At 32.5% G+C, this 24,847-nt stretch overlaps 5 protein-coding genes across 5 annotated transcripts; 3 read left to right on the forward strand and 2 right to left on the reverse strand.

Moving 5' to 3' along the window:
* Positions 1 to 165: 165 nt before the first annotated feature.
* LOC123709243 (ubiquitin carboxyl-terminal hydrolase isozyme L5) lies at positions 166 to 1,974 on the forward strand. Its single transcript, XM_045660391.1, has one exon. It carries the CDS (start codon positions 331 to 333, stop codon positions 1,297 to 1,299), a length of 969 nt encoding a protein of 322 aa, XP_045516347.1. The 5' UTR covers positions 166 to 330; the 3' UTR covers positions 1,300 to 1,974.
* Positions 1,972 to 15,863, reverse strand: LOC123709240 (DNA replication ATP-dependent helicase/nuclease DNA2). The gene is made up of 23 exons (XM_045660389.1): positions 15,606 to 15,863; positions 15,043 to 15,529; positions 14,787 to 14,926; positions 14,537 to 14,673; positions 13,671 to 13,881; positions 13,281 to 13,502; positions 12,857 to 12,986; positions 12,444 to 12,603; positions 11,957 to 12,072; positions 9,397 to 9,514; positions 8,974 to 9,162; positions 8,528 to 8,622; positions 8,079 to 8,211; positions 7,232 to 7,366; positions 6,776 to 6,942; positions 6,160 to 6,265; positions 4,931 to 5,066; positions 4,490 to 4,579; positions 4,217 to 4,320; positions 3,587 to 3,770; positions 2,738 to 2,902; positions 2,272 to 2,454; positions 1,972 to 2,189 (listed from the first exon to the last, which is right to left on the reverse strand). The coding sequence occupies exons 1-23, from the start codon at positions 15,630 to 15,632 to the stop codon at positions 1,992 to 1,994; spliced, it is 3,633 nt and encodes a 1,210-aa protein (XP_045516345.1). The 5' UTR covers positions 15,633 to 15,863; the 3' UTR covers positions 1,972 to 1,991.
* Positions 15,864 to 15,924: 61 nt separating this feature from the next.
* LOC123709245 (probable 18S rRNA (guanine-N(7))-methyltransferase) lies at positions 15,925 to 17,451 on the forward strand. The gene is made up of 6 exons (XM_045660393.1): positions 15,925 to 16,172; positions 16,251 to 16,288; positions 16,365 to 16,543; positions 16,618 to 16,811; positions 16,897 to 17,086; positions 17,173 to 17,451. The coding sequence occupies exons 1-6, from the start codon at positions 16,134 to 16,136 to the stop codon at positions 17,358 to 17,360; spliced, it is 828 nt and encodes a 275-aa protein (XP_045516349.1). The 5' UTR covers positions 15,925 to 16,133; the 3' UTR covers positions 17,361 to 17,451.
* Positions 17,412 to 18,232, reverse strand: LOC123709246 (ATP synthase subunit C lysine N-methyltransferase). Its single transcript, XM_045660395.1, has one exon. The coding sequence runs from the start codon at positions 18,000 to 18,002 to the stop codon at positions 17,412 to 17,414; it is 591 nt and encodes a 196-aa protein (XP_045516351.1). The 5' UTR covers positions 18,003 to 18,232.
* Positions 18,233 to 18,251: 19 nt separating this feature from the next.
* LOC123709241 (ATP-dependent RNA helicase Ddx1) lies at positions 18,252 to 24,698 on the forward strand. Its single transcript, XM_045660390.1, has 13 exons — positions 18,252 to 18,911; positions 19,009 to 19,126; positions 19,275 to 19,441; positions 19,826 to 19,960; positions 20,389 to 20,578; positions 20,712 to 20,899; positions 21,371 to 21,495; positions 22,040 to 22,177; positions 22,703 to 22,917; positions 23,370 to 23,485; positions 23,653 to 23,760; positions 24,050 to 24,184; positions 24,544 to 24,698. The coding sequence occupies exons 1-13, from the start codon at positions 18,462 to 18,464 to the stop codon at positions 24,646 to 24,648; spliced, it is 2,190 nt and encodes a 729-aa protein (XP_045516346.1). The 5' UTR covers positions 18,252 to 18,461; the 3' UTR covers positions 24,649 to 24,698.
* Positions 24,699 to 24,847: the final 149 nt, after the last annotated feature.

Below are 24,847 nucleotides of genomic sequence, written 5' to 3' on the forward strand. Positions count from 1 at the left end.
GACATTAGAGTATATTATTAACAGGAATATGTCCAATTACCTATGTCCTGTTTATAATATATTTACAATTTAGTTTTGTTTTCAGGGGCTGAACTTTAGAGGGCGTGACATACATTTGATCGAGAATGGCTCCTTTATTCCCAAGTATACTATAATTCTCTTTAATTATTGTAGTCTGATAAACATTAAAGTACAATAAATAATCAAAATCTGTGAATTTTTTAACGTGACTAGCAAAAAAAGTAGAATGACCACAAAGATAATTTTCTAAACTGAAGTACTAAAAATAGGAAAGCGATTTTAATTTAGTGGCTCTCCAAAATCAACACAATGGATTCTGCGGGGGATTGGTGTTTGATCGAAAGCGATCCTGGAGTTTTTACAGAACTTATTAAAAAATTTGGTGTAACAGGAGCACAGGTAGAAGAAATGTGGACAATCGATGATGGAATATTTGAAAATTTGCGACCAGTTCATGGACTCATTTTCCTTTTTAAATATGTTCAACATGAAGAACCTACTAATCCTGTTGTGACTGATGATCGTCTTCAAAAAATTTTCTTCGCAAAACAGGTAATTAATAATGCTTGCGCCACACAAGCGGTAATTAGTTTATTATTGAACTGCAACCACCCTGATATTCACTTAGGTCCAGAATTGACAAAGTTGAAAGAATTTAGTATGTCATTTGATCCTAAAATGCGTGGGCTCACCCTCAGTAATTCACAAACAATTCGTGCAGCCCATAATTCTATGGCACAACAGACTTTTTTTGAGTTTGACAGTAAATCCCCAAAAACAAAGGAAGAAGATGCATACCATTTCATTGGCTACATACCAATAGATGGACGTTTATATGAATTGGATGGACTACGGGATGGCCCTATTGACCATGGTCCTATAGGTCCAGATCAGGACTGGCTGGATGTTGTACGTCCAATAATATTGAAGAGAATTAACACCTACACTGAGGGAGAAATCCATTTCAATCTTATGGCATTGGTTTCTAACCGAAAGATGATATATGAACGTCAGATAGATGAGTTAATAACTGAAAATCATATGCTTGGTATGGATTCTGGAGATATTGAAAATGAAGTGAGAAGGCTTAAGATGTTAATTGAGTATGAAGATATAAAAATGCACAAATATCAGCAGGAGATGATACGACGCCGACACAACTACATGCCGTTTATAATAACATTACTAACAATACTGGCTGAAGAAAAACAGCTTGTGCCTTTAATAGAAAAGACTAAAGAGCGCATGGCTAAGAAGGGCCAGAAGAAGAGAGTATAACATGAGAAAAGGGCGGGTGTAGCGCCCGCCCGCGAGCGCCCGGCTCGCTCTTCCTCACAGTCGAGTCCCTCGCGGGTTTTGCCCGACTCTGAGAATATGTACACTCTCGCCGACCTTGATGCCATATTTACTGAACCCCAGGCTTCAGGTGTTCCACGTGCCCAACCAGAATTGAACACATCCAATGGCTCCACTCAACAAAACATTGATTTAACTCTCATGGAGCCAGACGAAATACTGAAAGATGTCATTCTGCCCCCCTCTTTTGACCGAAACAATATTTTTGATGTTCAAAGTATGGATGACGACAATTTTCTTGTAGTGGACGAAATAGCGCGGGATGATCTGCTTGCTGCCGATGAATTTGATGTCAGCAAATTTTTTAATTTACCAGACAATAAGCCTAGAACCAATAAGGACCCCGATAATTAATGTTTTGCATTTAAATATTTCTATGCTCTTTAATTTTTCTGTAATAAATAGGCACATCTTACATTTGAAATGTCTTGTTCTGTGGTCATATAGAGAGAAAAGAATAAATTAACATAAATTCTTAGATAACTTTCAGCAATGAAAGTATCAAGTATGTAATAATTTGTGATATGCCATAACCTGTAAGCATTGAACAGTACAATAAAAAGAAGGAAGAGTAAAATTAAAAACAAGTTCTGTTTATTCTTTGCTTTTAATTTTTACAAAACACTCTTATATTGTTTAATCAGCTCCAGCAATACATTTTTGTCCATCACTATTTGTTTACATGCATCTATAAGTTTAGATAGTGGTGTATATTTTCGTAGAACTTGTTCATTTCCTATTGCTATAAACTTGTGTTTGGCTCTAGTAACGCAAACCGCTAAACGACGTTGGTCGTTTAAAACTTCACCCTCCTAAAAATCAAGAAAAATCATTGTTTACATTTTGCAACAGTTGTGTATTGCTAATACATTTTATTTGTTCTGTGGTGCTGACCTTAACTTTATCATCAAATGAATTCCTTTTAGTACATGAGTATATGATGACAGATTTATCTCGTCCTTGGAACTGATCAACAGTACTGACTTCGACATGCATTTTCGCAAGCATTTGACGCAATAATGACACTTGATCGCGGTATGGTGCTATAACGCCTATGTCTGAATTTTCCACACCAACCTGAAATACATAGGAAGTTGATTTATTGACTACTTGTAAAGTCGTTCTGATTTTTTATTTAGTACAGAAACAAAACAATAGAATTGAACTTTAGTATAGTTAGTCTAGTAAAGTTGTTATCATTTGTTATACCATGTGTGCTTGCTATATAAAATACAAAGACAGAAAAATAATAAACGCAACTACTAAATCCAAGTTCATAATATACATATTTATTTTATTCCAGCTAAAAAAATTTAATCTCATCCTAAACATAATACCATTTTATAATAAATTATAATACCTGTATAAATAGTTTAACTAAGGCGACTACGACGCAGCCTTCATCGGTGTTAGTAAGATCTTTATGGTATTTAGTCTCGATTGGCTCCATATTGATGAAAATAGCTGCTTTATCCACATCTTTACTACAAGTTTCTATTTCCCAAGGTTCAAGGGCAGGAAGTTTCTATAAGTATAAGGTACATAAGGCCAGATGTTGCATTAATATTTTTTCTTAAATGTTGGGTTTTACAACTTTAAATACAATAAACTTCAGTTGCTGAACAAACTAAGCCTGTCAATCACAACATTCGTACTGATAATTGTACGGATTTCAAATACCTGTTTGATAGAAAGGAAAATAAATAACCATTAACGAGACTTACATTAATAATGACTGACCCGATTAGATATACTATAACTATGGATACATACTATAGATATGATAATGATGATGTAAATGAAAGCCTAAATAGATCATCATTCTCAAACATCCAATTCTAGCAATATCATTCAGAATATGAAAAGCACTATCGGTTTAATTCTAACAGTGTTTTTGCACTACGATACGATACAGTACTTATTTAGCTCCTTCCATGATCTTCATAGCAGTTAAAACATGTATTAAATAACTAAAATGACTATAACAAATAAACACAGGAGACGTGTCTATTGACGTATGCATAAGCCCGAGTCCCAAAATGTCGGCGTTAGGACTCAAATTTGTTTTTCTACGTTGTTAAAATGTAAATTATCCATGAAATCTATTTAAAAAATTGAGATAGCTAAACGTGTTTTAGTCTAAAGCAAGGATTAATAAGTGATAATCTCGATAAAAGACACATATTACCATTTTAAGACTCAACCTTACCTCATCGTCAATATTAATAGTCGATTCCGCAACAGACTTATTCGCGCACTTTAGTCTTTCACTGTAAGCGACTTTATTAGCGATATCTACTAAAGCCTGGTTCATACGATATTGTAGTTGTAGTGTACATGTCGATTTATCATTCATGAGTCTATGGAAAAGACTCTCTTCCATTCCTAGTCGCCTGTTCAAACAAAAAAAGGTCCATCAGTTAATAAAACTATGGCCACGAGAAATTCGAAATTTCAACATGATATTCAAAGATTTTTTTAACAAAAAACTTTAGTTCTCGAAAAGTCTTGTTAATTATTTTTAACAAATACGTAACTACTCGTCATAATAATGGTACCTAGTTGTAGTATAGTCTATTATACTATGAGAACAAAACTGTTGTGTTCGTTCTTTCATTTGGTAGTTCCAAATAAGCAAGAAGACACACACACACCTTTACTCTGTTGCTATGTTAGAAAATTATGTATATTATATGTTTCCTACAGTAGAAAATTGTTGGTTCATACTTCGATCCCTAAAGATGTACATTCAAATTGTATCAACTATGAAATTTACTGCAAAAATTGAATCACGTTTAAATTCCAAACCCAAAGATGACAATTAAAATAATATTTTTACCTAGCAGATTTACTTTTAACAACAGGTGGCAATTGTTCTGGGTCTCCGACAAGAACGAAACGCTTTGCAGCAAAAAGAGGTCTTAGTACTGTGCATTGTAACACCTGTAAAAAAAAAAATTAAATGTATGGAAAGGCCTTGTGGATACAGTTTCAGTTGAATAGAATTGCATTAGAATACACAATATAGAATGAATAAAATAAAATACTTCTGTAGTCCGAACGCGTATAACATACGTCTAAACAGATAAGTTTGAGTTAAAAAACAAGTTACCTGAGTGGCTTCGTCTACAATGCAAACATCGAAAGTTGTTCTAGAAAGAAGGGCGTGATTCGCGCCCAAACAAGTTACGCCCACTACGTCCTGAAAAAGTATATATTTTTGACGTTCTTAAATGTACAAAAAGTTACACGAAAAAAAATATACTTTATAAGGCCAGACAGATCGGGACCTGTCTAGCACTCATATTATATCTCTATTTCCAAATGAAAATCTTTATTTAGGCATACAGTTACAAAAATCGTTGAGCATCTTCATTTTATCATTTATATATTGACGCAAGTATTTTGACGTGATTTCCGATAAATTAAACCTTTGTCGTAAATCATATGACTTAGTGTTCGCTAAACCTCGCTTCTGAATATTTCTTATATTTAATTCGAAAATTAATATTATGCGAGGTGTATGGGACGCAAAGATAAATAAAATAAATACCATAGATTCATATAATTTTGATAATTCTTCTGAAGTATTGCAGTTTTTGGTAAGGGTAGCCTCCGATTTAGCAGCAAGATTATGAGCGACGCGTGATGAAGATCCTAATCTCATTATTTTCAGTGACTCCGGTAATCTAGTTAAAAAAAATCTAGGTCTAAATTACTAAATTACATTACTGTGATCCATAAAAATATTGCTTAGCCATAACAGGATAAAATGTAAATACCAGTTACAGATACCGGCAAACTTCTTGAGCATAAAAAAGGGAGTGAAGGGAAAGTTTGAGCATAGTACACAACACGGGACACAAACGTCAACTGATTTACCAATCACGCGATCGACACGTCACTCTCGCTGCCGTGATATCTAAAAATCGCTTGTGTGTAGGCAAGGATATTTGTTGATAAGATGTTTGCCGGTATCTATAATTGAACTACAGTCAGAATCTATTATAACGACTTCGTAGGGAATATTCATATTTGGTCGTAAAAACCGATAGTCGTAACTGCCGATGAAGTTACCTAATACAATAGAATTCAACCGGGACCTTTGATTTTGGTCAATATAACCGGTATGTTGTTCTAAACGATGTCGTCGTAAACGGTTTTGACTGTATTAATATTACAAGTAAAGTAATAAATAGTATAATAGGAGGATATTTTATATAAGGAGTCTACTAATAAAGTCTAAAAGCATCACACCGTTTAGCGTGCTAATTTATATATTTATATACATTTACCTTAAGCTGAATTTCATCCATGTGCCAAATGAAAACAAAATTAAATAGATAAACTGTCTTATTTATAAAGGATAAAATGATTTTCATTTTAAGTGATACGGATAAAACCGTCGATAGTTATTTAAAAGATATAAACGATTACTAAGTAGAATGCTTACAGTTTAATTTACTTTGATTTATTTATACCTACATTTAATAATTATTTTTAACGTGTTAGTATTTTTATTATATCCAAAATATAATATATAAAAAATAGTTACACATGAATATCTATTTTCATTGCACCTATGTGCACAGTGCAATAAAGGCAAGACTATAATGTTTATAAAAAAATTCGGCCTTAGAAACCGTAAAATTAAGTACTGTTTTTTTAACATGGTTACGTTTGATAAGAAATGGTTACCATGGTAACACTACCTTTAGCCTACGATTTCCAAATACCTTGTAAGTTAGAAAATATTTTTTATGATAAAAAAGTAGGACCCACCTGGTCAAAACTGTATCGACAGCGGAGTGCGTGTGCGCAGTAACTAGGACACGTTGTTTAAGACAAACAAGCATTTGTATGAGAACACTAATTGTTTGTGTTTTGCCTGAAATTAAGTTCAAAATACATTATGCACCTGATATTGCCTCTCGATTTATGGCAGTGGATAGACGCTTTAAACACTTTTAATTAATAAGATTAACTAATCGTACGTCTTATTACTAATAAAATATGCGTTATACGTCAATCAATACAGTTGTAACATAACTGTATGTCTGATGTGTATAGGTAAGGCTAGACGTGGGAATCAACCCTAACGTCGTGCGTTCAAACCCCGTGTGTACCATTGAATTGTTTTATGTGCGCTAGCTACTTGCTCAGTAGCGGACAACATCGTGAGCAAACCTGTGGATCCAAAAATTGACGCGTGTCAGACAGAAGGCAAAAAGCCTATGTAAAAATTGACAAAGAATCAGATACACAGGCTAACTCTCAAGATTGAGAGTTGTAGGCTGTATTTGTCTAATAGTTAAAATTAAATATATATTCGTATGAACAAATAATATATTTTTATTATCTATATTATTATTCGTATACTTATAACTAGAATACATACCTGTGCCAGGCAACCCCTGTAATAACACATAGTCGTTACAAGATAATGCTTTTAAAACTGCCCGTTGCTGTTCGATATTCAAATTTCGCATTAGTTTCGAACCCAATCTACCCACTTCTCGTGGCAACTTCTCTATGAACTCTGGCTCATCCTTTTCAATAATAAGTCTACAAATTTCAATAAAGTACAACTTAAAAGCAAGTTAATATCACCAATAATTGAAAAAATATAATTAAAGTTAGGTGATCTACGCTCTTTCATAGTAAAAATAATAAAACTATTACACACATCTATCGATTACTATATAAATTTAATGGCAATTTAAATATTATGGTAAGCACTAAGACTTTAGATTTATCAGAAAAAACTAAAAGTTGACGCCTTATACATACAAAACTATTACATAATTTGAAATAATGCTAAAACTTTTTTAAATTATTAATTAACACTATTTACTTTCGTAATCGCAGTGCACGATCGCTATCTTCCATAAGTACTCCCAAATTAGTTAAATTTTGTACAGTAGTCGCGTATGATTCATATGTGTCTATATGAAAAGCTGTATTTTTGTTATGCCGTAAGCTAAGGTTCCTAAAATAAATAAAAAAACATATCTAAATTACAGTTTAAGATATTTATTTCTGATTAATAATAATAATTAGTTATATGAGGATAAATACTACATATAATAGTTACAGCTACGTAACATAAGCATAATGTATATGCGTAGACCAGACACAAGTCTGATTAGGTAGCAATCAAATATTACCAACAACTAAACAAAGTTACAAGCAAAAAATAAAACTATTCTAAATTAAATCTTATATATATTAATCCAATTACTTCTTGTACAATGTACATAGATTGTATATAACCAAATAAATAATATTGTAAACTAACTGTCCCCCGAGAATTTTTATACCGTATTTGAAACAAAATATTTTCAAAAAAGCTTCATAGAATCGGCGGAGCCGGATTTAAGGAGTAGTAAGTAATATATGACAAATATATTAACGCGATTTTAAGATATACCTGTAAAGTTATTATGCATTACAATTAGGATACACATAGACTACCATAAGTTTAACCACAGTAAATGTTTTACGCCCGCTATGAAAGACCAAATAAAAATCTATCTATTATAATTGTATTCTTATTGGGATTTAATAGCAATTTAGTACATGACAAAAACTGTTAAATCTAAAAAAAATATTTTGCAACGGGCGGCCATGTCGCAAATACGCGATCCTATCAACTTATCGGCAGCTAATAACAATTTATTTAAAACGTAGATGTAACGTACCTTTCTAAATTAATATGTAATTCAGTGTTAGTGCTATGTGTTACTACACCCGCTGCAACCCACGGTCGGCCATCTAAACTGACTATTGAAAACTCCCCTTCTTTTGGTCCTTTCAGCGAATGGTTTTCAATATCTACAGTAAAATAATGTATTATGCAAGAGCAACAGTAATCAAACGCTATCAAAGGTAAGTTTGATCAATGTGGCAGGACCACAGATGCGATCGTTAACACATTGCGTACATAATGTGTCTGACATTAGTGGTAAGCCTGTTTGTCAGCAGATATTCCAGTCAAATACCGGTCGGACCGAAAATGCTATCATTTTTGTTCTCCATCGTATGTGGAAAACTAGAATGCTTCTAACATCTGCAACTAAATACTTGTATAACTGTTTTAATGTGTATTTTTAGTTAGATCCTGAAATAAGTACTTTAGTATTTTTCGAACCTTTATTCATCTTTTCGAACACATGTGCGTATCTGTCCTCAAGTACCTTGACCGAGAGCAGCTTCAAATTCGCAGAACAAGTGCCGCGTTTCGCTCTGAAATTATAGTACTATTAAATTTGATCACGCAATTAAAATAATAATAAACAAGGAACAGAATGTTTCTGAAAGCCAAAGTTGCGACTGCCATTTCTCATTACCGCTAACTTTAACGTCTAGTCTTATATTTCTGATAAGACTAAAAAGTAATAATATTTAGTAAAAATTGATTCTAGCAACACCGTTAGGCATTCTGAATATCGTAAATTCCTAAGTATTTGATAAATATTTAGGTTGAACTATTTTGACTGCAAATTTGATAAGTTATCTCACATGATTATTATCTTTTCAAAAACTAGGCAATAATTTTAAGGGGTGGGGCGTGTATGAACATATATAATATATTACCGGTTTTCAGGTGATACCGTCCATATTGCATGTAACGGTGAATTTGACATTTGAGCCATTTCCTCTAACTTCAACAAACTCGTCCAATGTAGGAAATACGATACATGAGTGGATGACAAATGACCTAAAGCTGTATCCCGCAACTTCGCTAAAGGGTGCGTTTCAGAGACAATGACGTCATTAGTGTGCCTAAAATGGGGTATAATATATGTATGTAATCATAAGTGACAAGATACATTACAGTGCACAGCCCGGGTTCGAACACTCGACCTGAAGGTTACGCAACGCATCAACAAACTAGATAGATTACATTGTTTTAAGAAATATTTATAGATACCAAATTCAATTTTATAAACGACTAGTTACCAGGACATGATTTACTACAATATTAGCTTTTCTATTTTTCCGTCGAAGGATACTCACCACAAGTGCAGAGAGCAAATTGTTAAATATGGACACTTAGAACATGCGTTGTGATGATGTACTGGATCCGGTAAACTTTGCTGTAACATCTTAGCCGTGTCTTCTATATCCATTATTTCTATAAGATAATACATTAAAATTTAACACCGTGCATGATATAGAAAGCTATGAGGAAGCAAAGCAAAAATGTAGAAAGTTCTAGTAAGTCACGACAAGTGTTTGGCAATATTAAGAGTAAGAAAACACTTTTTAAACGGACTGAAGCTATGTATTATTATTATAAACTTATAATTATTTACATAATTTTAATTGTAAATTATTCCGACGTTTCGCGTGCTTTACAGCGTGCGTGGTCACGGTGAATCCGTTTAAAAAGTGTTTTCTTAATGTGTAAAAGCTATGTTATCAAAAGACATTAAGAGGGTTTATTGATCCCCTGTGGAATTGATAAATGATTTTGAAATCGTATAAAAATAAAGTTATTCAAACCTAAACTTAAAATTCCGAGTCGAACACATTTCTCGAGACAGTGTGTTTGAGGATTCTCATTTGGAGGTTATATATTCGGTTGAGATACATACTGTTACGAAGACGGGTCGACTGCAATGTTTCTAGATTTTTCCACTACTTAGAGACCTTTTCAGCAGGCTGTAATATGATTTCTGACCGTTTCAGGAGAGGGTTAATCACATATTAGAAAATTGTAATTTCCATAATGTTACCCTAGTTTTCAGGAAGCTGAAACCTTTTTTTCAGTCGGTTTCAGAACATGTGTAGTAGAGTGGTGCAGTTTTCAGGGGACCCGTTTTCAGGCGTTTTCAGGCCTAGGTATACCCCTTTGATGAAGGAATATTCTAGACCAAACGTTCTAGAATTGTGCAATCGCTACTCAGTAGCAAGCCCGCCTAGAAAGTTCTCGAATATTGTTTAGAATTATTCCCAGGGCCGAAACGCAACTAGTCGCCTTTAGTTTGGAATGCGATAACAAGAGAGAAACACCGAAGCGATAAAGTGAATACAAGTGATAAAGTACTGTGTGAAGTGTGCATAAGTGAAGTAATTAGTGACTGTTTTTGTGCGTGTTATCGTCGTATCTTATCGCAGATGTATTCTACGTGTGGGTAATTTTTTTGTCTATAATTAATCCCAGATATTTTTGTTTATTAACTATGTTTAAAGAAGGGCTCGTACACACGGTTGACTTGTGGAGACCAGTGGCTTCTTTGATGAAATTGGATTGATCATAAGCAATTTTGTCTTGCACCACTTTAGTATGTTGGTAAAATCGGATTGTAATTGATCAATAGCTTTATGAGGGTCTTTATCTCCAACTAACAACGTATAATCTGCGAACCGGTATCAAGTGGAGTGTTCTAATTGGTTATACATTTGGTTAACGTAAGTCATAAAATTGAGAGGCCCGAGGATCGAGCCTTGGGCGGTGCCTTGTTACTTAAACCATTATTATTATAATTATACGGTATTGTTTATTTCACTGCATAAGTACGATTTTTAAAGTAATCTGAACACCAAGTGCCTAGTGCCTGAATTCCTAAATGATTAAGTCTATCCTCAAGTTGTTTATGATCCAAAGTGTCAAAAGCACGGAAAAAATCTATGAACAAAGCAAGAGTATATTTTTTAATATCTAGGCTATTATTTACTTTGTTCGTGAAACGCGATAGTAGTACCGAGGTTTTTTGCCTGCTCGAAACCCAAATTGGTTCTTGTATATTATGTAATGTCGCTTAAAAAAAGATTTAATTTGTTCCCCGATATATTTCTTTACTATCTTGGTTATAGAAGATAATATTGTTATAGGACGGTAGTTGTCATAATCACCTTTCTTTCCTTTTATAAAGACAGGTTTGGATAAAACCCGTATTGAATACTTTAGTTAATTCGATTTTTTATTCCAGGAAAGCGGAAACTTCGTTTTTTATTAACTTTCGGTCGGATACTTTTATGTTATCAAGGCCCGGTGTTTTCCTGGCGTTTAGAGTTTGTATAATTAGTATAATAGTTAATTAGTTCTTCGGTCGCGTATTGGGAGAGTAAGCTTGGATTCGTTTGGTCACACATGATGTATGTGTTTGATAATTTTGTATCACAGTCAACGACACCTTTTTTAACAGCAGCACTGAAATGTAGGGCAAAGTTATCAGCTAGTTGTTTAACCGAGATACCTTGCGAGTCAAAATCAAAACCTTTCATAATAGCCTCAACGATAGACAGCGTCTATCGTCCTAGCATTTGATTCAATATTTGATTAAATTTTTAAAGTGTTCTGATATTTGATTATTGTAGTAATTATTTTGTTTTACTTCTATAAATTTGAGTATTTTATTTCTGATACTATTATACTGAATCCTAATTTGTGACACGTGAGGACTTCTATTTTTTTGACAATAGAAGTCCATTATTATTACACCAATGGGATATACCACATTAAATACTTTTTTGGATGCTTTGGACAACATTTTGTAGACTTTTTATTATATTTTGTGCAAAATGACAATGAGAATTTATTTTCGTAAAATGCTTTGAATACTTTAAATACCTGTTTTGACACTTTGCGGCCCGTAAGCAAGATGCTGAACAAGCTCATTCCGCAACAGTAAGAGATCTCGTCGTTCTGGATAGCCGCAGCTGACTTCCCTCACATCCACTTGTTCCCTATAAGAATTAGGGACATGGATGTACACCTTCAACGAATAGAACATGAGCCAAGTTTAGGTTAGCTGCGACGTCTATTTTGGTTCCAAATAAACATTTCTTGTGAACTTGTCTTTACCATAAGCAAGTTAAATTGCAGACAGACACATCGCATACACATGGTTAAAACTCACAAGATCACGTTTAAGAATCGCACGCACTATGCAAAACCTTCCTCAATACGGCAATGTGGCTCGTAAATTTTGGCCTTGAGTAAGATTCCAAGTAGTGAACGAACTAAAAGACATAGACAACCACTCTTTTTATACATGACTCATTCGCCAAGAGTTCTATCTAAATAACTCTGCTTAAATAAAATAATTCGCACCCACTTTAAATACAGCAACAGGCCTCTTTGAATTGTAATTGCGGGGTCTTCATTGCGTTGTATACTCATCATCATACCATACAGAACAAGTTGGCCTCGATGTTCAACTGAGCCAGATGCTTTACCACTCTTCAATTCTAATGGAACTGTTTCGCTCGATTCACCTTAAAGTAAAAGTAAAGTCGTAAAATAATGGTTTTAACAATATCTACTATAAGTAACATACGTACATCAAAAAACAATGAATTTTTATTATTAGGCATTTATACAATAATTGCGGATTAAAAAAAACAGATGCGCAAACTAACTTATTACTAAGCGTTTCGTAGACGTAATATTAACCATATTCAACAAAATCCTGCATATATTAATAAGCAATTAATTTATAATTTATCACCTATCCTACCATAAGCCTACCTTTTTTGTCATGGACGGTTACTTGTAATGTTGCGTCTATTTTTCCTTTCAGTCCCAACTCTGGGCAACACATATTTTCTTCTATGTCTAAAACTTTTTCTATTCTACCATTCCATTTAGCTGTATTATTCTGCAAAGTGAAAATTGCAAGATTAGCTAAAACAAGACAAGATATTCAACGGAAATATTACTTCAGAAAATCATCAAATATATAAGGTTGCAGAAGTGTGTTAAGCTAGCACACACAAACTGAGTGGCTTCAAGAATAACATTTCAAAACGAAAATACAAGGCTTCAAGTGGTTTAGAACAGTTGTGGTTAGTCAAAGACAAGTTTTAATTTGTTGAGATTTACATTAAACTAAAGATGAACAGAGAATTCTTTTGATAAGAAATTATTTAAAACTAATAAAATCATTACAAACCAACTGATTTTTACTGTAATATGTCTGCATAAAATCTTCTAGAGGTGTTATGTACTGTTCCATATTAGCTTTGGTTTCCGTTTCATTAATACCAGCGTCATATAACATGTGTAGTGATTCTTTTATTATATCTGCGCATGACTGGCGCAAGTCAGATCCTTTTTTAATATTCCGTGTAAGGGCCTTTTGTACCAATTCATGTATTAAAATCCCAATTGTCATCTATTAATCGAATTTGTTTTTGTTTAATACATATAAGTAATATATTATCTATAAAATAAAGTAATTTATCTACATTTGGTGGGGCCCAGAAGAAAATACAGGGGTCCAGAAATAAATAGCATCAATGAAACAGTAACTAATGATATAAAGAGATATTTATCTACTTACTGCAACATTAGTGGAGTCTATCCCTTTCCAACGTTCTTGAAGAACTGCCTTTCTCTTACAAAATACTCCAGCCACCACACTGGTAGTAGATATAAGATGATCTGGTCTTAAAGACAGCAATCCATAGTTATTGTTTACAAAATACTGACCCGCTGAGTTTTTAGATGCTAATATACTTATTATTTCCCCAGATTGAATTGGAATGTTCAACCTGAATAGTATGAATATTATGTAAGATAATTGTCCTAAAATACTGACTTTATGACCATATTGTATTCCTCCGTATATTGGGTATTGTTACTAATCACATTCTTTAAAAAAAATTAAAATGATTTTAGTAAGTTTATTATCTGAATTATTTTAAAGTATTTAATAATTGTAATTGTTATATTTAGAAAAATATAGTTCCAGTACAAGTGTAGTTCAACTTCCTCACAACTATTTTTGTACCCGGATAGTGATTATGCCACCTGTTGCATTTTATAATGTTTTTATTTTTGTTTTATATGTAGTTTCAATATTGCGTAATAAAGTAAGAATAACATCAAACAAATTAACATGATGAAATGTTTACAAATTATCTGATCTGAATCTACTACTACTACTAAATGTTAGGTGATTCTAATGGAGTTGGTCCACTACACACTTACTTACACATACACTACATACTAAATATTAAATCACCTATACATGTTTGTGACATAAGTGTCTTATATACAATAAAAGTACATAGAAATGCTTGTCATATTGAAGTTAACTTAGTGTAAAATATTATATTTTCTTGCTTCTACTGTAACTGTAACAATCATGTGTTAGAGTCAAGATAAAAAAATATTCAAATTGTACTCAGATTTCAAAATACATACCAGACTCCCTCAATACAGCAAGTGCATTGATGGTCAACATTATTCTTCAATCTCAGTTCCAGTTTAGTAGGATGACTCTTTACTGATAAAACCTCACACCTTTGCATAATAGTTAGATCTAAATCCTCCCTAGTGTTCTATAAAACAGAAAACAAAGTTTTTCCTTGTATTTACATAAAAAGTTGGTAATTTATCAAGGATTTCTGATACATTACAATAATTTCATTGATAAGAGGGATTAGAGGCTTACCTCATTCAGTTCATCTAAATCCCATTCATCAGCAAAGAGGTCATCTGTATTCTCTCTAATGTTATCAAATTCTAACAATTTGATAGTTGACCCACATTTTGATGGTGAACTCTCCTCTCTACTTTTATATGTCAATTTTCCTTAAATAATACATGTTTTATTTATTACAAGGTAGAAGAGATTGCCTTTAATTTAAAAGTTCATGTTTATGTTTCACATATAATACATTCTGTTGAATAAAAAATATTATACTAACTTCTTGGGCTCTTTTCAACTAAGGATTTTGGGCTATATGATCTACTTTGTCCATTCTTACTACATTTCTCAGGAGTTCTCAATAATTTCATAGAACACAAACTTGATTCAGTATTTTTACAGGATAATTTGCTATCATCATGATTTTCATTGTATATAGCAGTTAATGGCGATCGTCTAATCAAAGCACTATCATTGCTACACGGTCTGTCAGGAGGATCATCTAAAACTTTTTTACTATCCTCAACAATAATATCTTTTTGGATTTTACACTTTTTTACATGATTTTCGATTATGTTTTCTTTTATTGGAGAGGACTTTGCTGTCGAATTACTGATTGACTCGACTAAAACAGGTGAAGTTGCTTTACGTTTCACGAAATAAGGTTCTTGCTTCTCAGCGATCGATTGGGTAGAAATACAATTATTAGGAGCTGCTTTAAAAAATTGTGTTATCGCCTTTTGTCCCTTGGAAGACTGTGTCTGCGACTGTAAACGTATTAAATCGTTATAATAAACCCATTTTATTAAACTTAAGTAGAATGAAAACGTTTTTGTAACGTACTTTCTTCAAACTCAAAACCTTAGGCATAATAGATTCTGTCTTGACTATATTATATATATTGTTTTCTTCTTAAACTCAATATTTTGCTTAAGACAATTGATAATAACTAACGCCCACTTCATTTATTTTAAAAATGTAGACTGTCCACCCAACGTACATAGTGCAGTTGAAACTGATAAGTGATAACTGATTCTGAATTTTGATAATAATTAGTAAGTATAGTATAACATAACTGTTGAAATGAAACCCTATATTAAACCTACCTACAGCTGATACCTGACAATTCACACACATATTTGCCAATTGTCAGTGCTAAGCTAACATAATGGCTGACGCACAAACTGTGCAGGCCAAGAAAGGAGAAAAAAAAAGCTAACATAAACTCTTTACTTTAAAACGTGACAGCTGACAATTTATATCCATACAAGAAATTGAGTCAAAATTCAAAACAAAACGTGTTGTAAGGTTAGACTGATGTTGTGTTTTGTAAAAACAAATTTAAAGTAAAATTCCTTTTTTAAATTAAAAATGTCACGAAGGCCGGAACATCAAGCTCCCCCTGAACTGGTAAAGATTTTGATTAGTTTAATCTACAATTTTTTTTTAAAAAGTTCATTATTAATTATAAATTTTACGTATTTTTAGTTTTACAATCAAGAGGAAGCTCGAAAATATACACAAAAGTAAGCACGTAGTGTTATGATGCTATAATAAATTCTATTAATGAAAGTCTTTTATCAATTCATGATTTTTGTTAAGTTCTAGAATAATAGACATTCAAGCACAAATGACTGAACGATGTATAGAACTATTGCTACTACCAGAAGATACTCCTTGTTTGCTTCTGGATATTGGGTGTGGATCAGGATTATCAGGCACGGTTCTTGAAGAAAATGGTCATATGTGGATTGGTATGGACATTTCTCAAGCAATGTTGGGTGAGTCTTTTCAATTTCAATACAAAAAATATTTAAAAAAAAATCCCTTTCTTAATAACTTGAAAATTTTCCAGATGTTGCAATAGAAAGGGAAATTGAGGGAGATGTAGTATTATCAGATATGGGTGAAGGTGTACCATTTAGACCAGGCAGTTTTGATGGGGCAGTCTCAGTATCAGCTCTTCAGTGGTTATTTAATGCTGACAAAAAGTCTCATCAGCCTGTCAAAAGATTATATACATTTTTTAGTACATTGTATGCTGCCTTGGTAAGTATTTATAACTATATTAAATAAGCTGCTATTTTATTTGGTTCTTCATTAAAATTACCACCATTTAACTTGGATTTTTCAGTCAAGATCTGCTAGAGCAGTATTCCAGTTCTATCCAGAAAATGAGAGCCAACTAAATCTTTTGACATCACAAGCAATGAAAGCTGGTTTTTATGGTGGTGTTGTGGTGGACTTCCCAAATTCAGCTAAAGCTAAAAAATTCTTCTTAGTCCTTATGACTGGTGGGGCTGCTCCATTGCCAAAAGCTTTAGGTATTATTATTTATAAATACAAAATTGTTTTTATTTACTAAAGCTATATCGCTATAGCTCAAATATACATACTTTTTTTTTATTAGGTACTGAAGAAGATAATAGTCTAGAAATAAAATATGCCAAAAGAGAAGCTTCAAAGAAGTTGCGGGGTAAACCTTTAAAGAATACAAAGGCTTGGTTGTTAGAGAAAAAAGAACGGAGAAGAAAACAAGGCAAAGAAACAAAACCAGATACTAAATACACAGGAAGAAAAAGAAGTGGTCGATTTTAAATATTTATATATTATCTAGTTTCTAAGAATTCATTAAAAGTATATATTTTATCATTTGATAATATATTTCCACACAGTATCAACACCGTGACCGAATGTTTCAATGGGCAGCGTGTTTGGTAACGGAAATCTGCATGCAACAATAACAGTTCCATCATTTACTTCCTGTTTGACCTTTTTTTCAAATTCTTGCATCATCTGTTCAACTCCAAATATCACTATATTATTATAAGGTTTTAATTCGAAACTCCAAAGATTTTTTCTAAAAAATCTTGTATTTTTATACTGATGGTTAAAGAGTGCTGCTATACGGGAGTAACACACTAACACAGTATTTAGTTCCACTCCATGTGCTTTAAATCCCAATTTTGCAGCTGTGAAAACAATGCGGCCATCACCTGATCCAATATCTAATAAGTGCCCTGTGCAACCCTTTAATGCCCTTGTCACTCCGAGCAATTGTTCGGTAGTTGCAGGCACATATGGAAGGCAAACTTTTCTGAAGGCTGGCGAAACAAATGGTATACAAATAAAACTAACACCAACTGCCAGACCACCAGTGGCATATATAAGTGTTTTACCAAAAGTTGAAAGTCTAATACTTTGTTTCGTGTCAGTTTGTTCCATTACACTTAATTCCATGTTTGATGTACATAAAATTTCATTAAGAAATTAGAGTACCGAATACAAAACTAGTTCCTAATTTCTTTATAGGTTATGTTCATATTTATGTTTAGTAACTTAATAAATTAAGAAGATAAGATCACCCTTATGTCATGATGACAATATACGTAATAGGAAACAATAAATATAATAGCATGACTTTTAATCATCTTGCTTATTAATTAAAATTTCAAGTAGCTCTTGTTTCTAAAGTTCAAAGTACTATTTAGTATTTATTACTATACAATTTACCTTTGTAAAATTTATTTTATTGTACACTCTGTGGATGATATACGTTATGCGTTTTCTGTTCTATTTAGTATTTACCTCTGTCCTCTACTAAATCTGTATGTAGTCTGTGTGTTAGATAACGTCAAACGACCGGCTGGCTACAGCTGGGTGAGAGCTTTGCACCGTTTTAATAGAATTTATTTTAAAATGACTGCATTTGAAGAATTCGGAGTCCTTCCCGAACTAGGAAAGGCAATAGATGAAATGGAGTGGACGCTACCTACAGATGTCCAAGCCGAAGCTATTCCTCTTATTCTTGGTGGAGGAGATGTGTTGATGGCTGCTGAGACTGGCAGTGGAAAAACTGGTGCCTTTTGCTTACCTATAATTCAAATTGTATGGGAAACTCTTAAAGATATACAAGAAGGAAAAACAAGTAAAATTATGACACAAATATCGACAGAATGGACCATGTCGTTCTTCGACCGAACAGAAGCATTAGCCGTCACACCTGATGGTTTACGATGCCAGTCTCGTGATCAATCAGGTTGGCATGGCTGTAGAGCAACTAAAGGTGTGCACACAAAGGGTTTATACTACTACGAAGCTATTGTTACTGATGAAGGTCTATGCAGAGTTGGTTGGTCTACACAAGCGGTATGTTACTTTTCTTTACTGTAGTTTCTTTACTTCAGAAAGTTGTAGCATAACAATATTTTATTTTTAAATAATCATATTATTATTCATCTGCTAGGCAAAACTAGATTTAGGTACTGATAGGCTAGGCTTTGGATTTGGTGGTACAGGGAAAAGGTCAAATGCTAAACAGTTTGAAGATTATGGCAGTGCTTTTGGGAAAAATGATGTAATAGGTAAGTCACTTTGTTTTATAAAAGATTTAACTAAATATCATTATATTTTCTGGAACATATGAAGATTTTATATAAAGATCAGGCTTAAAATTGCTAGCCATTAAACATTTTGTTTTTGTTAGTTATGATATAAAAAATATAATTACAGGTTGTATGTTAAATTTAAACAATGGTGAAATGAAATATACAAAGAATGGTGAGGATCTGGGTGTTGCTTTTAAATTAGATCAGTCCCGAAGAGCAGACTGCTATTTTCCTGCTGTTGTTTTAAAAAATGCTGAAATGACCTTTAATTTTGGTTCAACACCATTTAAGGTGAGCCTTATTTTGTACTAGAAGCAGTGTAATTAAAAATGTACTGAGTCTTATGCTGAGTCAGATGTCAGATGCTTAATATTAAAAAAATAAGCAGTTCCAATGGCTATAGTAATTCTGATTTGCAATATTACACCATTTCCCCTTTATTGACTATATTATAAGTCTGTTCTTATTGATATAATGGTGTGATCACCATAATTATTAGTAACTCATTAATTATCCATTGGTTTGCTAAACTTGGGATTAGGCAGTACAATACCTCAATATTGAAATCTATTGTTATTATTATTGAGAGAAACATGATATAATTATAACAAAAAAAAAAAATTACCAGTTCTTCTTTCTTAAGTTGTTAATGTTTAGTTAAAATTATTTTTATAGCATCCCCTTCCTAAAGACTATACTCCTATTGGTCAAGCTCCTAAAGAATTTGTCAAAGTGAATGTTGTCTCAGCTGGGGCTGCAACAGGCTCAAGTAAACCAGTTAATAACGCACCACAAGCAATTATTATTGAGGTAATATCTTCTTTCATCTTCTTTAGTCTTTTAATGTTAGCATTTCTAGAATAATAAAAAAAACCCAGTGGCGATACAAACTTTCTGCTTGGCCTCAGATTCCTGTATGTGTTTTGTAATAATTTTTATTCAAAGACAAGTAGGCGATCAGCCTCACTGGTGCATGTACCAACTTTTTGTATGGTTCACAGACATGGGTTTAACCTACACACTTAAGTATGAGAGTAGCACACTCAAGCCACTTGGCTAACACTGCTCACTTCATGTAATAAAGGAACACAGGTAAGTTATATTGACAGGTATTTGAAGTTCATTGAGTTCATCTAAATTACTTTTATTAGAAAAATAATTTTACATGCTAAAAAAAATTATCAAACATTTGACTTAATGGAAAATATACAATTTTTAAAACTAAATCTCATTTTCAGCCATCAAGAGAATTAGCAGAACAAACATGTACCCAAATAACATTATTTAAAAAGTATTTAGACAATCCAAAAATTAGAGAATTGCTAGTTGTGGGAGGAATAAATGTTAAAGATCAAATAAATGAGTTAAATTCTGGTGTTGATATTGTAGTTGGTACTCCAGGACGATTGGAAGATCTTATACAGGGAGGTAAGACAATAATTTTTATGATATTCCAGATAAGAATTAAATCTGAAATAATAAAGTAAATATAACTTGTTTGTATAAGATATTACTGATTAGTTTTAATAAAGTTTATTGATGTTTTTTTATTATTATTCAGGTTATTTGGCCCTAACACACTGCCGTTTTTTCGTATTGGATGAGGCTGATGGTCTTCTGAAAGCAGGTTGTGGTGAGCTCATTGAACGACTACATAGGCAAATACCGAAAATTACTTCAGATGGACGACGATTACAAATGGTTGTTTGTTCTGCCACTTTACATGCCTTTGAAGTCAAGAAAATGGCTGTAAGTACATATATCATTAACATTATATTGCTGTATCAACTGTTCTTTTTGTAAACTATTGGTTTACATCACACTCGGACAAAAACAATTCTGTCACTCACATTTTGCCTTAAATCAATAAACATACACATACAAGTTTGTTTATTATCACAGGAACCTAGATTTATTGAAAGTTTTGGGGAATGAATGGGCCAATGTCAGATATAAGATATTAGCTAGAAGTTAATTATCCAGCTGTCCTGAACTATCCTACAAAACCAACGAGACCGTGACAGATACCCTGTAATCATCTTATAACACAGGGTCAGCTATTAAGTGACCTTATTATATGCAGACACTGCATACTTAAGTTTAAGATTTACACTTTTTAAGATATTGATAGTTTATGTACTTGTTTTTGGTGCATTTACCTTATGATATATATTGTTTTAACAAAAAAATTTGAAAATTACTCTACTGATGAAATGACAGGAAAAATTGATGCACTTCCCAACCTGGGTGGATTTGAAAGGCGAAGATGCAGTGCCAGAAACAGTTCATCATGTTGTGGTCAATGTTGATCCACAGAAAGATCTCTTCTGGCAGACTGCAAGGAGGTTAGTAGTGTTGAAAAAATGCTGCCCTTTATTTTCTAGTTTAGATATACAATAATAAAATATATAAGTTATTAAAAACTGATATATGTATATATAAATATAGCAACACATTTGAATACCGTTGGACGATCTATTAACATTTGAGCCGGACACATGTTCTAAATTTTGGAAGTGTATATATATTTATCCAAAAATACTCGAAAAACGTATCGAGATACCTACCATAGAGAAACCTATATAATATACGTACCTAGGTAAATCAATATCGTTAAAAACTTTATTTTCTTACTGAAATTAAATTTAATGGCGAAATGATTTCACACCCGCTGCACCAAAATAAAGTTTACGAAGTCATTGCCTAATAATGCCCACTGTACATATTACCACACAGAACTTCCTTTAGGAGCATCATTTCATGTCCATGATCAGCATAAAAAGTTTAAAAAAAACACGAGAATAATTTGCTTAATGAGTGATAAGACGAGCAATGTGAACAATTTTTAATATATCTGCCACCACTATCTTAAAGATTTCTTTATCGCAGGCAAATCCAAACGGATGGTGTCCATTCTAAGGATAACATAAGAAGCGGTAACACTACGCCTGAAACATTGTCAGAAGCTGTCAAAGTACTGAAAGGAGAATACTGTGTTCGTGCGATTAGGGAACACAAAATGGACAGGTATGCTATGTAGTCTTTTGGTTTATTATAACTAGAAATATTTTTAATACTATAAATAATAAAACAATTTACATAAGTTTTTTGATGAATAATTATAAAAAAAGATTAATTCACATTTGCTCATGCTAACAGCTGTTACCTCAAGCTGCAGTAGTAACATTACTTTATATAAAAGTAGTGATTGTATAAGTTCATGTAATTTTACGGAAAAAATACATACCTATTTATCTAAACAAATACCTATAGTAGACTGTACCCCTACCGTTTTTGAGTAACACTCCTGTCATATGTCATAATAGGACTAACGACATCGAAGGGACTACTCATATTTGGTCGTAAAAACCGATAGTCGTAACAGCCGATGACGTTGTTATTAATATAACCGGTATGTTGTTCTAAACGATGTTTGTGTAAACGGTTTTGACTGTAATACTAAACATTTTGAAAATCACTTTTATTTAACCTGTATTTAAGCAATTAATGTGTTTATATCTATAAAAACGCTATTAAATTTTTATCCCGCAGAGCTTTACTATTTTGTCGTACGAAACTCGATTGTGATAATTTGGAGCGGTATCTTAAATCTTTCGGAAGCGAGTTTTCGTGTGTCTGTCTGCATGGAGATCGTAAACCTGCTGAACGAAAAGCTAATTTGGAAAAATTTAAGCAGGCCCAAGTGAAGTTTCTTATCTGTACCGATGTTGCTGCTAGAGGCATAGATATATCTGGATTGCCATTCAGTAAGTATACTCATTAGGTAGTATGGAGTTTTATAGAAAGTCACTTCATCAGGCATGTCAGTCTGATACAAGTTTTTATTGCGATACTGAGTCACTCGCAAAATATATTTCTCTTTAGATACATTTTTGGACTAGTTTATTCCAGTCTGGGTCCATAAACCACGGATTATTGAGGACATTAGTTCTTGTTAAAGACCATTGTAGTTTATAGAAGACTTTTATTTTAGTTAACTGGCTCAAACCTTTAGAAAAATCAATTTTTAATAAAACTTTATTTATTACAATACGCACAATAGTTATAACACAAAGTACTATATTCCTTCAGGTTTTTGACACCTTTATAAAGTCAAGTAACTCTTGGCAGTATATTTTAAAAACATTTATAAACAAAAATTGACGTTGAGTTAGTAATAAATGCTATTTGTAATCCAACTCTAAATACGATTTTTAAGTGATCAACGTGACTCTACCGGACGAGAAATCAAACTATGTGCATCGCATTGGCCGAGTGGGTCGAGCGGAGAGAATGGGATTGGCCATTAGTCTTGTCTCTACCGTGCCTGAGAAGGTACAAAATTAGTTTGTGATTAAGCTCAAACTAAAAATATATCTTGATATTTTCTTAGTCCTTGGCAAAATTTTTACATTTTTTAAAGTTCAATATTCAAATAATATATTTATTTTATTGAGAATGCTTATAAATTATGAGTACACTAGGTGCTAAATATTGTTTAGGTATGGTATCACGGGGAGTGGTGTTCTTCTCGCGGCCGTAATTGTTTCAACACAAACCTAATTGACGACAGGCCCAAGGGATGCTGCATGTGGTATAATGAACCACAGGTAAACTTTATAGTTTTGAATGGGAATGATTTAAAATGTATAATATCTAGATTAAATAAATGCACTTCTTATTAAATACTTAACAGCACATAAATATATAAATATGAATAAACATAAAAATAACTTTTATGAAGAATGGTATTTTGGTCATAAACGTTTTTACTGTATAATATCTTATAACAATGTCACTTTGAAAAACAAAATGTATGGTCAATTATATCGACCAATCTCGGTTTAAGTAATTATTGTAAATGTTAGGATACTTCTATAGATTATTATTTTCTTATAGTACTTGGCGGATATAGAAGATCACTTAAATATAACGATCCAACAAGTAGAGCCCGATATGAAAGTGCCTAGTAATGAGTTTGATGGCAAAGTTGTTTATGGACAGAAACGTACTCAAGCTGGCTCAGGATATCAGGTAGGAATAGATTCTTTTCTATGTATATGTTTATAAAAATGTGTATTGTTTTCTTTAGTGAGTCTTATTTTTTTAGATAAGTACCAATTTTATATATATAAAAATTATAACTATATTATATAAAAGGTATAACTTTTTAAACTAAATTATATATACGTAATGTGTGCATGTGTATATTGGAAGATATTAAAGTAAAAAGATGAATTATTCTGATTAACCAAGTTAAAAAAAAAAGAATTAAAAGTAGAATTTTTTTTTAGAAAATTAAAATATTGTGTAATGGTGCCTTCATAGCTTTAACGAGCTCTTCCACAGTAACCTTAACAATTTCTTGATAAGCCAAATATAATGTCTTTCAGGACCACGTGAGCCAAATGGAACCCGTAGTAAGGAGCTTGAAGGAGCTGGAATCGCAAGCGCAAATCTATTATTTAAAGTCTCATCATAATGTTACTGTAGCCTGAACATAATTAACAATTTCATTGCAGTGAATAATATTTAATATGTATTGGCAGACTGATGTGTTATTAATTTATACTTATTAAAAAAAATTATACAATTTGTATTTTTTTCCGGTTTCATCTTGATTTGCTGTCCGATTGACAAAAAAAGTACATTATAACATAGTTTTGTGCCATAATTTTAAATTTTTTGGTCAAGTAA

The sequence above is a fragment of the Pieris brassicae genome, chromosome 5 (genome assembly GCF_905147105.1).
Source record: "Pieris brassicae chromosome 5, ilPieBrab1.1, whole genome shotgun sequence".
Taxonomy (NCBI): domain Eukaryota; kingdom Metazoa; phylum Arthropoda; class Insecta; order Lepidoptera; family Pieridae; genus Pieris; species Pieris brassicae.